This window comes from Brassica napus, chromosome C3 (genome assembly GCF_020379485.1).
Source record: "Brassica napus cultivar Da-Ae chromosome C3, Da-Ae, whole genome shotgun sequence".
In the NCBI taxonomy this organism is placed as follows: domain Eukaryota; kingdom Viridiplantae; phylum Streptophyta; class Magnoliopsida; order Brassicales; family Brassicaceae; genus Brassica; species Brassica napus.
Genome location: NC_063446.1, coordinates 18,632,886 through 18,644,552, shown reverse-complemented (window position 1 = coordinate 18,644,552; position 11,667 = coordinate 18,632,886). Strand labels below are relative to the sequence as shown.

At 37.4% G+C, this 11,667-nt stretch overlaps 1 protein-coding gene across 2 annotated transcripts; it reads left to right on the top strand.

Moving 5' to 3' along the window:
- Positions 1-3,796: 3,796 nt before the first annotated feature.
- On the top strand, positions 3,797-7,751 carry LOC106388454 (oxysterol-binding protein-related protein 1C). 2 transcript variants are annotated; one of them, XM_013828531.3, is made up of 10 exons: positions 3,797-4,552; positions 4,633-4,989; positions 5,115-5,211; positions 5,298-5,728; positions 5,804-5,959; positions 6,030-6,197; positions 6,262-6,402; positions 6,492-6,722; positions 6,811-6,924; positions 7,373-7,751. In XM_013828531.3, the coding sequence occupies exons 1-10, from the start codon at positions 4,064-4,066 to the stop codon at positions 7,538-7,540; spliced, it is 2,352 nt and encodes a 783-aa protein (XP_013683985.1). In that variant the 5' UTR covers positions 3,797-4,063; the 3' UTR covers positions 7,541-7,751. The 2 variants fall into 2 exon arrangements, with proteins under 2 accessions (XP_013683985.1, XP_013683984.1); XM_013828530.3 differs by having other exon boundaries at positions 3,798-4,552; positions 5,295-5,728.
- The last annotated feature ends 3,916 nt before the right edge of the window (positions 7,752-11,667 follow it).

Below are 11,667 nucleotides of genomic sequence, written 5' to 3'. Positions count from 1 at the left end.
GATTCAACTATTTCAGAAGCAAATATGAAGCTTTTATACTTGGATCTCTATTGGTGTATCCATTTTTTTTATTTGTTTTAATAGTTCTCATTGTCTAGAATTCTTTGCCTGCTTAATTATACGATCAACAAAAAAAAAAAAATATCATGTATCATACTTTTATCTTGAAACTTACACCATATACACTAAAAACTATACTTTTTATGTCTGCAAAAAACCTTAAACAATAAACCATTATTAGGTTATGGACTTAATGTATGAATTCAAAACATCATATTATATAACTGGGCAACCATCTGAATTTGATTCAATTGAAAGTAAACTCAAAAGAACCAAATTATACGTATATGACTAGAACATGCATCAAACTTTATAATATGATATGTAAATCAAATGAATTTGAAAGCACACAAATCTAGCAAATTATGATGAGGAGAACCAAACGATTTAACACGGACGGAGATTGACAATATGGTAATTATTCAAATGTTAATCAACTCCACCTAGAACATTTTAAACTAATCTCCGTCTTCCTGTTTCTATCTCTCTCCCGTCTTCTTCGTTGTTCTCGGTGGAGGGAGTCGCTTGCCTCGTCTCAGATCTAGGCTCTCGGTGTACGGACTCGCTTGAGGACGGCTTTTCCGGCGTCGCTGTTGCTCCTGGTCTGGTTTTGGCGTTCTCGGAAGTTTTCCCGTGACGTAGACTTGTTTCTCCGAGCGTGGCAGTGGTGCTGCGCCTTCAAGCACCAAGTCGGCTTCGTTCTTCTTCTGGTTCGTCCGGTGGTGGACGAATCTGCGTGTGGTGTTGGGGATCTGGTTTCTTGCCGGTTTCCTCTGCTTCTTTGAGGAACCTCCACTGCGTTCTCTAGTGGTGATGGCGCACAGGGTTTCGTTGGTGGTGGTGCTTTGGCTCTCTGTCAGTGACTCTATGTGACTGTGCGTGGATGGTCTTTAGTGGCTCTGGTTCGCTCTAGTTTCGGCTCTTGCTGACGATTGCTGCTAATTCCTCTCCTCAGATGATGTGGTGTCGGCGAAGTGGCCTGCTCTGCTGCTTGCTCTTCTCCAATAATCGCAAAATCATTTTCTCTGTGGCTTGAGGGCCTCATCAGCTTGAGTAGGTTTTTTGGTGCGATGATTCGACTACAGGCACCAAGTATGGCTTTGGTTTTGTCTCTTCCAGAGGGTTGTCCGTCTTCCGATCCGTTACTTCTATATGGAGTCTTGTTAGATGGGTGTATACGGTCTTGGTGGAATGCAATGGAGTCGGTATTCTTCGGCGCAAACCATCGAACGACGGCATCGTCGGACTTCAGCTTCTCCTCGTACCTCTGGTGGTCTCTTTTACCAGACCTACTTTGGGGCTCGAGCTTGGATTCTTTGCTTTAGTTCGCGATGGAGTATCAGTTGGAAGCTGTAGGAGTCGTTGCAATCATGGTTTGAGGGCGCCCTTCTCTCGGTAGCTCACGTTAAGCTGTAGGAACCGTTGCAATCAGGGTTTGAGGGGGCCCTTCCCTCGGTAGCTCACGGTAACCGGTCGGTTTCTTCATTTAGTTCTAGAGTAGTTTGGTCTGAGGCTGTCTCGTTATCACTCTGTTTTATCGCTTGTGTTGTATTGCTCTTAGGTTCGGTCTTTGTTGTTGTCCGTAGTTTGTTATGGTGTCATTTTATCGTTTATTTTCCGCTACTACTCGTCTATTGTAACGACTGTCAAAATTGAAAAATTGGTATAATATTTAATATTTTACCAAAAAAAAAAAAATTTGAATAATTAATACACCTCACATTCACCGTATCCCTTATATATTAATTGAGAAGCATTTAAAAAATTAGAACCTTAATTTTGTATTAATTAAAAATAAACTCAATCCTAGGTGGCACTTCTAAATACCTTCTAAATTCCATTTCAAAAAATTCTAGAACATCTAATATAAAATATAGTTTAAAAATATTCTAACAACATTATATAATCTAAAGTATAAGAAATGTGTATTCTTTCCTTAAATAAAAGTTACGGAATTACCTAATATGATTAACATATACAGTATATGACAATTAATGACTATGAATTATAAAGATTTGATAACAATTTTTCCATCCTTCTTCGTTTTTGTTTAATTTTATATTATTAAAAAGATTAAACAATCATATTAACCATATAATAAAAAATTAGATTTTTTTCTTATATGTTATATTTTGATTTTTTAAAAATGACTTTGAAATTACATAAATAAGGAAACTTTATATGTTATATTTAAAAAATTTTAAAACGACATTAAATTACAAAAATAAGGAAACCTTATATATTTTATTTTTCTTATATGTTAGATTTTTTTTATATGTTATATTTTGAACTTTTTAAAACGACTTTAAATTACAAAAATGTAAGTTTTTCTTAACCAAATAACTAAAACATTAAAATAACATGTATCAATTTGATGGTTGATCTGAAATTTTTCAAAACCATATGGAAGATAAATGTCAAAATAATTCAACTGTGGAAACAATACTGTTCAAATTTTTCAAAAATGTGTTTGGTGTAAAATAATAAAGTTTTTGTCTCATAATTTGTTTAATGCACAATCTGATCAATCCATAATATATTAATCATAGTTTAGTTTCACCATTTTTAATAAATTATGATCCGGTCCATCCAGGGGTGTTAAATTCAGATATCGGTTCGGTTTTGGTTCGAAAAAGTTGTCGATATTTTGGTTTATGAAAAATAGCTACCATATTAAAACCATATTTACTTTGGTTTGTTTTGGTTTATATACCGTCGGTTTTTGGTTTATTCTGTTTTATATCAAAATACCAAAATACCATAAATTTGTTTTTTTTTAAGTATTTTATGGATTTTATTTATATTATTAGATATTAGTTTTTATATAACATGAAGATATTTTGGTTTTTACTATTTAAAATATTTAGCAAACATATTAAGTTAATAATTATAATAGTTTTTACATAATAGAAATTGGTAATCCATAATATTATAAATAACTAAATCTAAACACTCATATTTGTTAACAAAAGGGTAAACGTTATGTTTTATTTAATTTGATAAAAATAAAACATAACTTTTAACTTAAAACAAAATATTAAGTTACTAAAAACAACCTTTCAATATAAAAATCAAATTAATAAAATAAATTATGTATATATTCTTAAATATATTATAAAATTTACATATAATTATACTACTATATTTAAAATGATCAGTTTATTCAGTTTATTCGAATTGATCGGTTTATATACCAAACCATATCCATATACCGCGGTTTTCAAAAATGACATCCATTCGGTATATTTGGTATTACCAAGTCCAAACCACTATCTCTAATTCGGTTTGGTTCGGTTTAATTGGTTCGATTTTGCCGGATTGAACACCCCTAGGTCCGTCCATCGGAAATAAATTATATAATAACAACAAAAAATATCGTATATATATAAATAAAATAATTAAATATATAAAATATTTATTGATAATATATACAAATAAATGCGCATGTATTATCCTAGTCGTATTTAAGAACCAATTAAATTACAATGTTTTCACTTGAGCATATTCTCAAGTATGATAGAGCTGGTCCGAAATCATTTACCATCCCTTCTCTTTCACATAGAAAAACTAGACTTTTCTTTGACCCAAAAAAAAAACTAGATTTTCTTTCATTTTTTTGGTATATATGTTTTTTCTTTTTTGGTTTTTGTCTTACTCCATTCTAATTCCAATAAAATATATTAAAGTAAATACAAAACTTGGTTTTATATAAAAGAAAAAAAGGGAAAATGCAAGTCCCCCTCTCCGATTTTCCTCGCAAGTCAGTGGAATTAAAAAAAACAATGAAAGAAAGAAAAAAAGCATCACCTCCTCTTCTTCGGTGACTCTTTCTCTCTTCTTCTACCGAACTTTCCGCTTATTCTCTGACCCATTTCTAACAACCACCTCTCGATTCTTTCCCCTTCCTTTTTAATCCAATCCCTTCACGCACCGTAATTTCTTCATTTCCTCCTCCTGTCTCCGCCGCGCATCAATCGTATCCAACCATAAGACCTCCTTCCACATGCTTTCCTTCTGTTGCGTCTCTACTGTCTCCGATCACTCTCTCCCGATGCCGTTGCCGGAGCAACCCGGTGTGACACGATCCGAACCGATCATGACTCGATCTGCTTCCCATTCCCAGAGTTATAATCATCATTATCAATCCAACCACCATCCCCTCCATCTCCATAGTCTCTCCTTCAACCACCAGAGCCAACCACCGCCGGTTGATGTGAAGATTAACGACATCGTTGGGAATGGAATCGCCGGGATATTGCATAAGTGGGTGAATTACGGTAGGGGATGGAGATCAAGGTGGTTCGTCTTGCAGGATGGTGTTCTTTCGTATTATAAAATCCATGGACCTGATAAGATCTTCCTCAGTCCTGAATCCGAAAAGGGATCAAAAGTTATCGGAGAGGAGTCTGCTCGTATGATCTCTAGCCACCACCACTACAAGCATGGTGCCAGCCATCTCCATCGCAAGCCTTTCGGAGAAGTCCATCTCAAGGTTCGATTCCCTCATCATAAATTGATACAATCTAGGAGTGGAACACTCCTAATTGATTGTTTGATGTCTGATGTGTGCAGGTTTCTTCGGTGCGGGAGAGCAGATCAGATGATAAGAGGTTTTCCATTTTCACTGGCACCAAGAGGCTCCACTTGCGAGCAGATACGCGTGAGGACCGAGCAACTTGGGTTGAGGCACTGCAAGCTGTTAAAGATATGTTTCCAAGGATGTCCAACAGTGACTTGATGGCCCCTACCAACAATTTGGCCATGTCCACCGAGAAGCTTCGTCAACGCTTGACTGATGAAGGAGTTTGTGAGTTAGCTATTCAGGACTGTGAGCAGATTATGAGGTCTGAGTTCTCTGCTCTTCAGAGCCAGTTGGTGCTTCTCAAGCAGAAGCAGTGGCTTCTCATTGATACCCTTAGGCAATTAGAGGTATGGTTTAGATTGATTGTTTTAGTTGTGTTTTGTGCTACTCAACTCCTCAGTTTCAATGTTTCTTTCTTATCTCTTCCGGCTCTATGCTGCTAAGAAACTGCTCTTCCTGCATGATTCTCTAGACAGAAAAGGTAGATCTGGAGAATACACTTGTAGATGAGAGTCAAAGGCAGGCTGTAAATGGAGGTTCCATTGATTTAAGACATGAGAAGTGCAGTGGTTAGTCGCCGAGTTTACTATTCTTTTATCTTAGTATTTTTTTTTATTCGAGTTTGCAATTGACTTGGTTCGTTTTACCTCAGAAGGGACTGCCACTGAATCTGATGATGATCATGAACGAGGTGATGCAGAAACTGATGAGGAAGACAATACCTTTTTTGATACACGTGACTTCCTCTCTTCAAGTTCTTTCAAAAGTAGCGGTTCTGACTTTCGTACATCGTCGTTTTCTTCTGATGGTGATGGCTTTGGGTCATCAGAAGACGATATCGATCCTTCCATCAAGTCTATTGGATGCGACTATCCACACGTTAAAAGGAGGAAAAGCTTACCTGAGCCGGTTGAAAAGGAGAAAAGTGTGAGCCTTTGGTCAATGATCAAAGACAATATTGGCAAGGATCTCACAAAAGTTTGTCTACCTGTTTACTTCAACGAGCCGCTATCTTCTCTACAAAAGTGTTTTGAGGATTTGGAATATTCATACCTTCTTGACCGAGCATTTGAATGGGGCAAAAGAGTAAAAGCTTTGTACCATTTAAAGACCCTTATGGGTAGCTTCTTGAATATTGCTCATTACGTGAAAACTTTACAGGGAAATAGCCTCATGAGGATTCTTAACGTAGCTGCTTTTGCTGTATCTGGGTACGCATCAACCGAAGGAAGAATCTGCAAACCATTTAACCCATTGCTAGGTGAAACATACGAGGCAGACTATCCAGACAAAGGCCTTCGATTTTTCTCCGAAAAGGTTTCAGTTCACAACTTGTAATTACTCATTAGCTATTGCTATTCAGACCTCTTATTTGTTTTGTTTTCAGGTCAGTCACCACCCTATGGTTGTGGCATGCCATTGCGATGGCACGGGATGGAAATTCTGGGCAGACAGCAATCTGAAGAGTAAATTTTGGGGTCGGTCAATTCAGCTTGATCCCGTTGGTGTATTGACTTTGCAATTTGATGATGGAGAAATCCTTCAGTGGAGTAAGGTACCAATCAAATATCCATTTTAATATGTTCTTTGTTCATTAATATAACGATTTGAACTTTTAGGTAACTACATCAATATACAATCTTATACTTGGTAAACTGTACTGTGATCACTACGGTACAATGCGTATTGAGGGCAGTGCTGAATACTCTTGTAAACTTAAATTCAAAGAACAGTCCATCATAGACCGGAATCCTCACCAGGTACCTACCTACTTTCAACATGTTACCACTTGACGAATGAATTCACGTGTTATGTTTAGGAGTGAGCATTCGGTTGTTCATTTTCACAGGTTCATGGTATAGTTCAAGATAAGAGTGGGAAGACAGTGGCAACGATGTTTGGGAAATGGGATGAGAGCATGCACTATGTCACTGGTGATTGTTCTGGGAAAGGGAAATTGAGCGAAGATATGTCAGGAGCTCAACTTCTGTGGAAACGGAGCAAGCCTCCTGGAAACCCAACAAAGTATAATCTGACACGTTTCGCAATGACGCTGAATGAGCTTACGCCTGGGCTTAAGGTGAATGGCGCAGAGAATTATGTTTGTTATTTTCACAAATTGTTTCTTGTAGTGAGACATTGAGACCATGAATGAGATATGGATGTAGGAGAAGCTGCCACCAACAGATTCAAGGCTGCGACCGGACCAGAGGTATCTCGAGAATGGAGAGTTTGAAATGGCCAACGAAGAGAAGTTGCGACTCGAACAGCGACAACGTCAGGTAATACAAGTCTCTCACTACGGATACCAAATATAACAAGTGCGTTTTGGTTTTCAGTTCGGTTTTGAATACAAGGAAAGTAATAAAAACAAAATTAATTTCTTCGTTAATTTGAATTAGTATGTTTTGGAGAATTAAGAAGAAAGGCTAAAATGTTTCAAGTTTATTTTTAAAGGCTAGTTCTATATTTTCATATTTAAGTTCTATATTTTACAGTCAAGGTTTCATTATGGACTATCTGTTAATTTATAATAATATATACTATTTTGTTAATTCGTATAAAATATGCCCATCTTATATTTAAAGATAATAATTAAAATCTGGGTTTTGTATATACCTGTAGTCTTAACTTTTAAAATGATGTTCATACGGTTGCATTATTTTGTCCGTATTTCATTCAGTTTTTATAATCACATCAAAACTCACATCTGGCCCGTGTGTGTCGCAGGCTAGGAAGATGCAGGAGAGAGGATGGAAGCCGAAGTGGTTCACGAAAGAGGAAGGGAGCGAGGCTTACCGATACAACGGAGGGTACTGGGAAGCCCGCGAGAGCGGATCATGGGAAGACTGTCCGGATATCTTTGGTCACATCGATTCCGAACAACAAACTGAGTAAATAACATAAGCTTCAGTTCTTTTCTCATCGATTCTTAAATCACAAAATCTAAACCTCCTATCTTTTTTTTTCCCAATTAGAGTTTTTTTTCATGGGCTTTCTTTTTCATCTCATTATTCTTTACTCACAAGTTTGCGTTACAAGTGTTTCTACTTGTTATTTTTTTTGTAATCAAGAAAAAAGTTCGATTAATATACAAATTTGTTCAATCCTTGTAAATGGAGGAATATGCTCTAAATCTTATTTGGGCTTATATTGAATACGCAAAGGCAGAAAGCTACCTTACTGGATATCCGCAAGAGGTAACAATGCTAACAGGAGTCCTCTCTTGTCTTTAGATATTTAAATTATTCTTTTTGTTTCTGACAAAAATTTCCGATTCCTTGATTTTATTGTGATTTGTCCGACAAAAATTAAGGGGTTTTCCCATACGGGCATGAGCAAAGTTTCGTTTAAAAGTAAAATGATTGTTATGTGATTTTTTTTTATATCTTTAGAATAATTTAGTAAGATCAGAGTTTCTCTTTACTTGGGAGACCGTTGTAATGAAAATTGGTTTTTCAGTATTCCAAGATTTTCAAAAGGTTATATTTTGGTGGCAAAAGAATGCTTCGGCTTCCTGCTCAATTAGATTGGGGATGCAGAAGAGGTTTTGATATGGAGGGTGATCAGCTGGATGATATTAACACAAACCAGCTGGAAGCACAGGAGGACCAGGTGACTAGGAAGAAATTTTTAATGGTGGGAACTATTCTCATTGGTGGGAAATACAAGAAAAAGGTGACTGGTGGAAAAACTCATGTCCAAGCAGCCAAACAAGAATGGTGAAAAGGGACCATTACCTCCAAAGAAGGCTACTTCCAAGATAAAAACCTAGTCAGGAATAGAGAAGTGGAAGTGGCTTAATAGTTGTTTTTTTTTAATTTCATAAATAAGATAAAACCTAGTTAGGAATAAAGTTCATTGGCTTTTCTTTGTTTATCAAATTGCATTGTTCCTTTACAAGGTCCCTGAATAATGAATTCATGTTAAGGTTTTATCTCCAGTCATTTGTCTCTATATTCTTTCTGGTCATTGGTATTGAGGATATGGAGTGTTGCACATGATATTACAAATATTCTAACCTTGAATCATTTCTAAGTGGCTTCATAGCATAAACTATTTAGGTGAGGTTATTTTTAATTTTCGTGGGAAGTAGAGAGCTCCTAACCTGAATCAGATGCGGCTAGTCGTCTGACCCTCACGGTGAAAGGGTTTACTACTTAAGAGGTCAATCTATATCTTGTAGTTTTGAGGTTACATAACAACTTGGTACCACCTGTTGCTACACGGTTATTGCATTTTCTCAGGTTTTCTTATGCTTTCAAAAGTAACGGATACAAGGGTTCTCGTAAATGGTTTTCCGATATCTTGTTGACGATAAGGGATGTTATACTTAGCTCTATCTAGTTACTGGGCTTGGTGGATTGTAAGGTTATTAAGAGTTTAGTAGGTTAATATAATCTGGTCTTCTATCTTGTACCGTATGGTTTGGAGTCATCCTAAAAACAAAGGAAATCTTATGAGACAAAAGCATGCAAAGTTTTAAATTGCGTCATGTTCAGTTTTCACATAATCACATTGACTTAATCTTACTATCTCTGTTTGCACAGGTCCATCACAAACTTTAAAGGTCTCAGGAATATGCGCAATGCGTGCCAGACATATATGTTGGTTGTTCAGAGTCTCAGGAATAGAGGGGAGCAAGATTATACGGAAAGTGTTTGCAAAACTTGGGCCCTTCAGGTTTAATAGTTATGAGGTTGTACAAAGTTTGGATTCTAGATCACTGTAAATATGGTACGGAGGAGGATTGTCAATGTATCTATTTCATGTTTAACAAGATTCTAGATTAAAAGGCTCCGTGCCAAGCAATATAAGAGATCCTGGTCTCTTCCTACGCTTTCGAAATGAAGCATTTCCTGCTGGATCCCCGAATGGTCCAGGCCGGGGTGCTCCGTATAACCTTTAAGAAGTGACGTCCTGATCTTCACACCACCCGAAAATTTGCTGTGGAGGTACGATTTCGGTCGAGCAAAAAGCACGAGTCCCAACATGTATTCGGAAGAAAAAGGGAAAAGGGTATAATTAAAGCAAGTCTCTTTTCTTTGAGCAGGACAGGGGTCTTCTTTGAAAGTTGATTCTACTCCTCTGAGTTTTAGTTTTACGTTGTATTCATAGGCTTTTAAATAGCCAAATCAGTTACACAAAACCAGGAGAGATCTTATCTACACAATCTCATATGTACGGGAATATCTTAACTAAGTTGTTACAAGAATATTCCTATTCTATCACCCTCCCGCAGTCACATCATCGGGTGGTCGAATGGTGAGACTGGTCCTGGATTGTTGGAACAACGCTGTCAGAAGCCCTTTGGTAAAAATATCAGCGAATTGCAGTGAGGAAAGGACGAAGAGAACTTTGACTTCACCAAGTTTCACCTTTTCACATACAAAGTGGATATCAATTTCCACATGCTTAGTTCGCTGATGTCGACCTGGATATATACTGAGCTGATGTTGTCACAGTAGACTATGGAGGCCTTCGTTATAGGAACCCCTAGCTCAAGTAATAGGTTTCTAATCCACCTAAGATCAGCCACTGTGTTGGCTACACCTTTATACTCTGCTTCTGAACTCGATCGCGAGACTGTAGGTTGCCGTTTAGATGACCAAGAGATGAGATTAGGCCTGAGATACACGCAGTAACCAGATGTCGATCTTCGAGTATCCGGACATCCAGCCCAATCAGCATCCGAGTAAGCCATCAAGTCTGATATGGATCCTTTTTGAAGTTGGAGGCCATAAGAGATAGTACCTTTTAGATAACGAACAATTCGTTTTAGAGCATGAAGATGAGGCAAGCGAGGATCGTGCATGTATAATCAGATTTGGTGAACCGCATACGCAATGGCGGGTCTTGTAAATGTCAGATACTGCAGTGCTCCTGCTAGGCGACGATATTGAGTAGGGTCTACGATCGGATCACCATCATCAACAGAAAGCTTGGAGCGCAAGTCAACAGGAGTTGCAAGGGGTTTACAATAAATCATTCCAGCACGCTTGATGATGTCTTGAGCATATGCCGATTGGCTTAAGAAAATACCTCCGTTGATGAAATCAGCTTTCACGCCAAGGAAGTAATGCAGCTTTCCCAAATCAGAAATAGGGAATTCCTTCTGAAGTTGCGACACAGTTGGTTGTAGAAAGGTTGTGTCTGAAGCTGTTAATATTATGTCGTCGACATAGAGTAGGAGGTATGCAGTGCGGCCGTTTTTGTTGAAAATGAACAGAGAGGCATCACTTTTACTACAGGAAAAACCAAGATTAAGGACAAACGATGCAAACCCAGAATTCCAGGCTCTTGGTGCCTGTTTGAGGCCATAGATAGCCTTGTTTAGTTTGCAAACATGGTCTGGAAATTCCTTGCTTTTGTATCCTGGTGGCTGATGCATGTATATGGTTTCATCAAGAACCCCATGGAGGAACGTTGTTTTTCAGCCGCTGGAAACTATGACTCATCAAAGTAAACATGACGAGAGATGATTATTTTTCATGTTTTAAGATCCAAACATCTATACCCTCGATGAAGAGATGGGTATCCAAGAAATAAACAAGGCGTAGAGCGAGGTGCAAGCTTATGAAGGTTAGAGTGGTTGAGATTAGGAAATCAGAGACACCCAAAAACCTTGAGATGATCATATTTAGGAGCTTTATGAAAGAGCATAGTAAAAGGTATGCGATTTTGTATGGAGACAGAAGGGAGAATGTTTAAAATGTGGACCGCAACATTGAGAGCCTTAACCCAATACCCAACAGAGAGATGAGCTTGAAAAAAAGAAAACAAATGGCATTATTAACTATTTGTATCATACGTTCGGATTTACCATTTTGTTTAGAAGTATGTGGACAAGAAAATCGAATTTGAATCCCTTTTGATAAAAAATGGTCCAGAAAAACAGAGTTGTTATATTGCCCCCGTTATCGCACTGAAAAGTCTGAATTTGAGTTTTGAATTGATTTTGAACGTAGGCTGAGAATATTAAAAACTTTGCGAATACTTCGCTCTTACGGCGTAATGGGAAAATC

What these genes read in the sequence shown, in the direction of transcription:
- LOC106388454 (XM_013828530.3), top strand. Translation starts at nt 4,064, where the DNA reads ATGCTTTCCTTCTGTTGCGTCTCTACTGTCTCCGATCACTCTCTCCCG. An exon ending in TTCGATTTTTCTCCGAAAAG is followed by an intron (nt 5,960 to 6,029) that starts GTTTCAGTTCAC and finishes TTTTGTTTTCAG; the next exon opens with GTCAGTCACCACCCTATGGT. An exon ending in AAATCCTTCAGTGGAGTAAG is followed by an intron (nt 6,198 to 6,261) that starts GTACCAATCAAA and finishes TTGAACTTTTAG; the next exon opens with GTAACTACATCAATATACAA.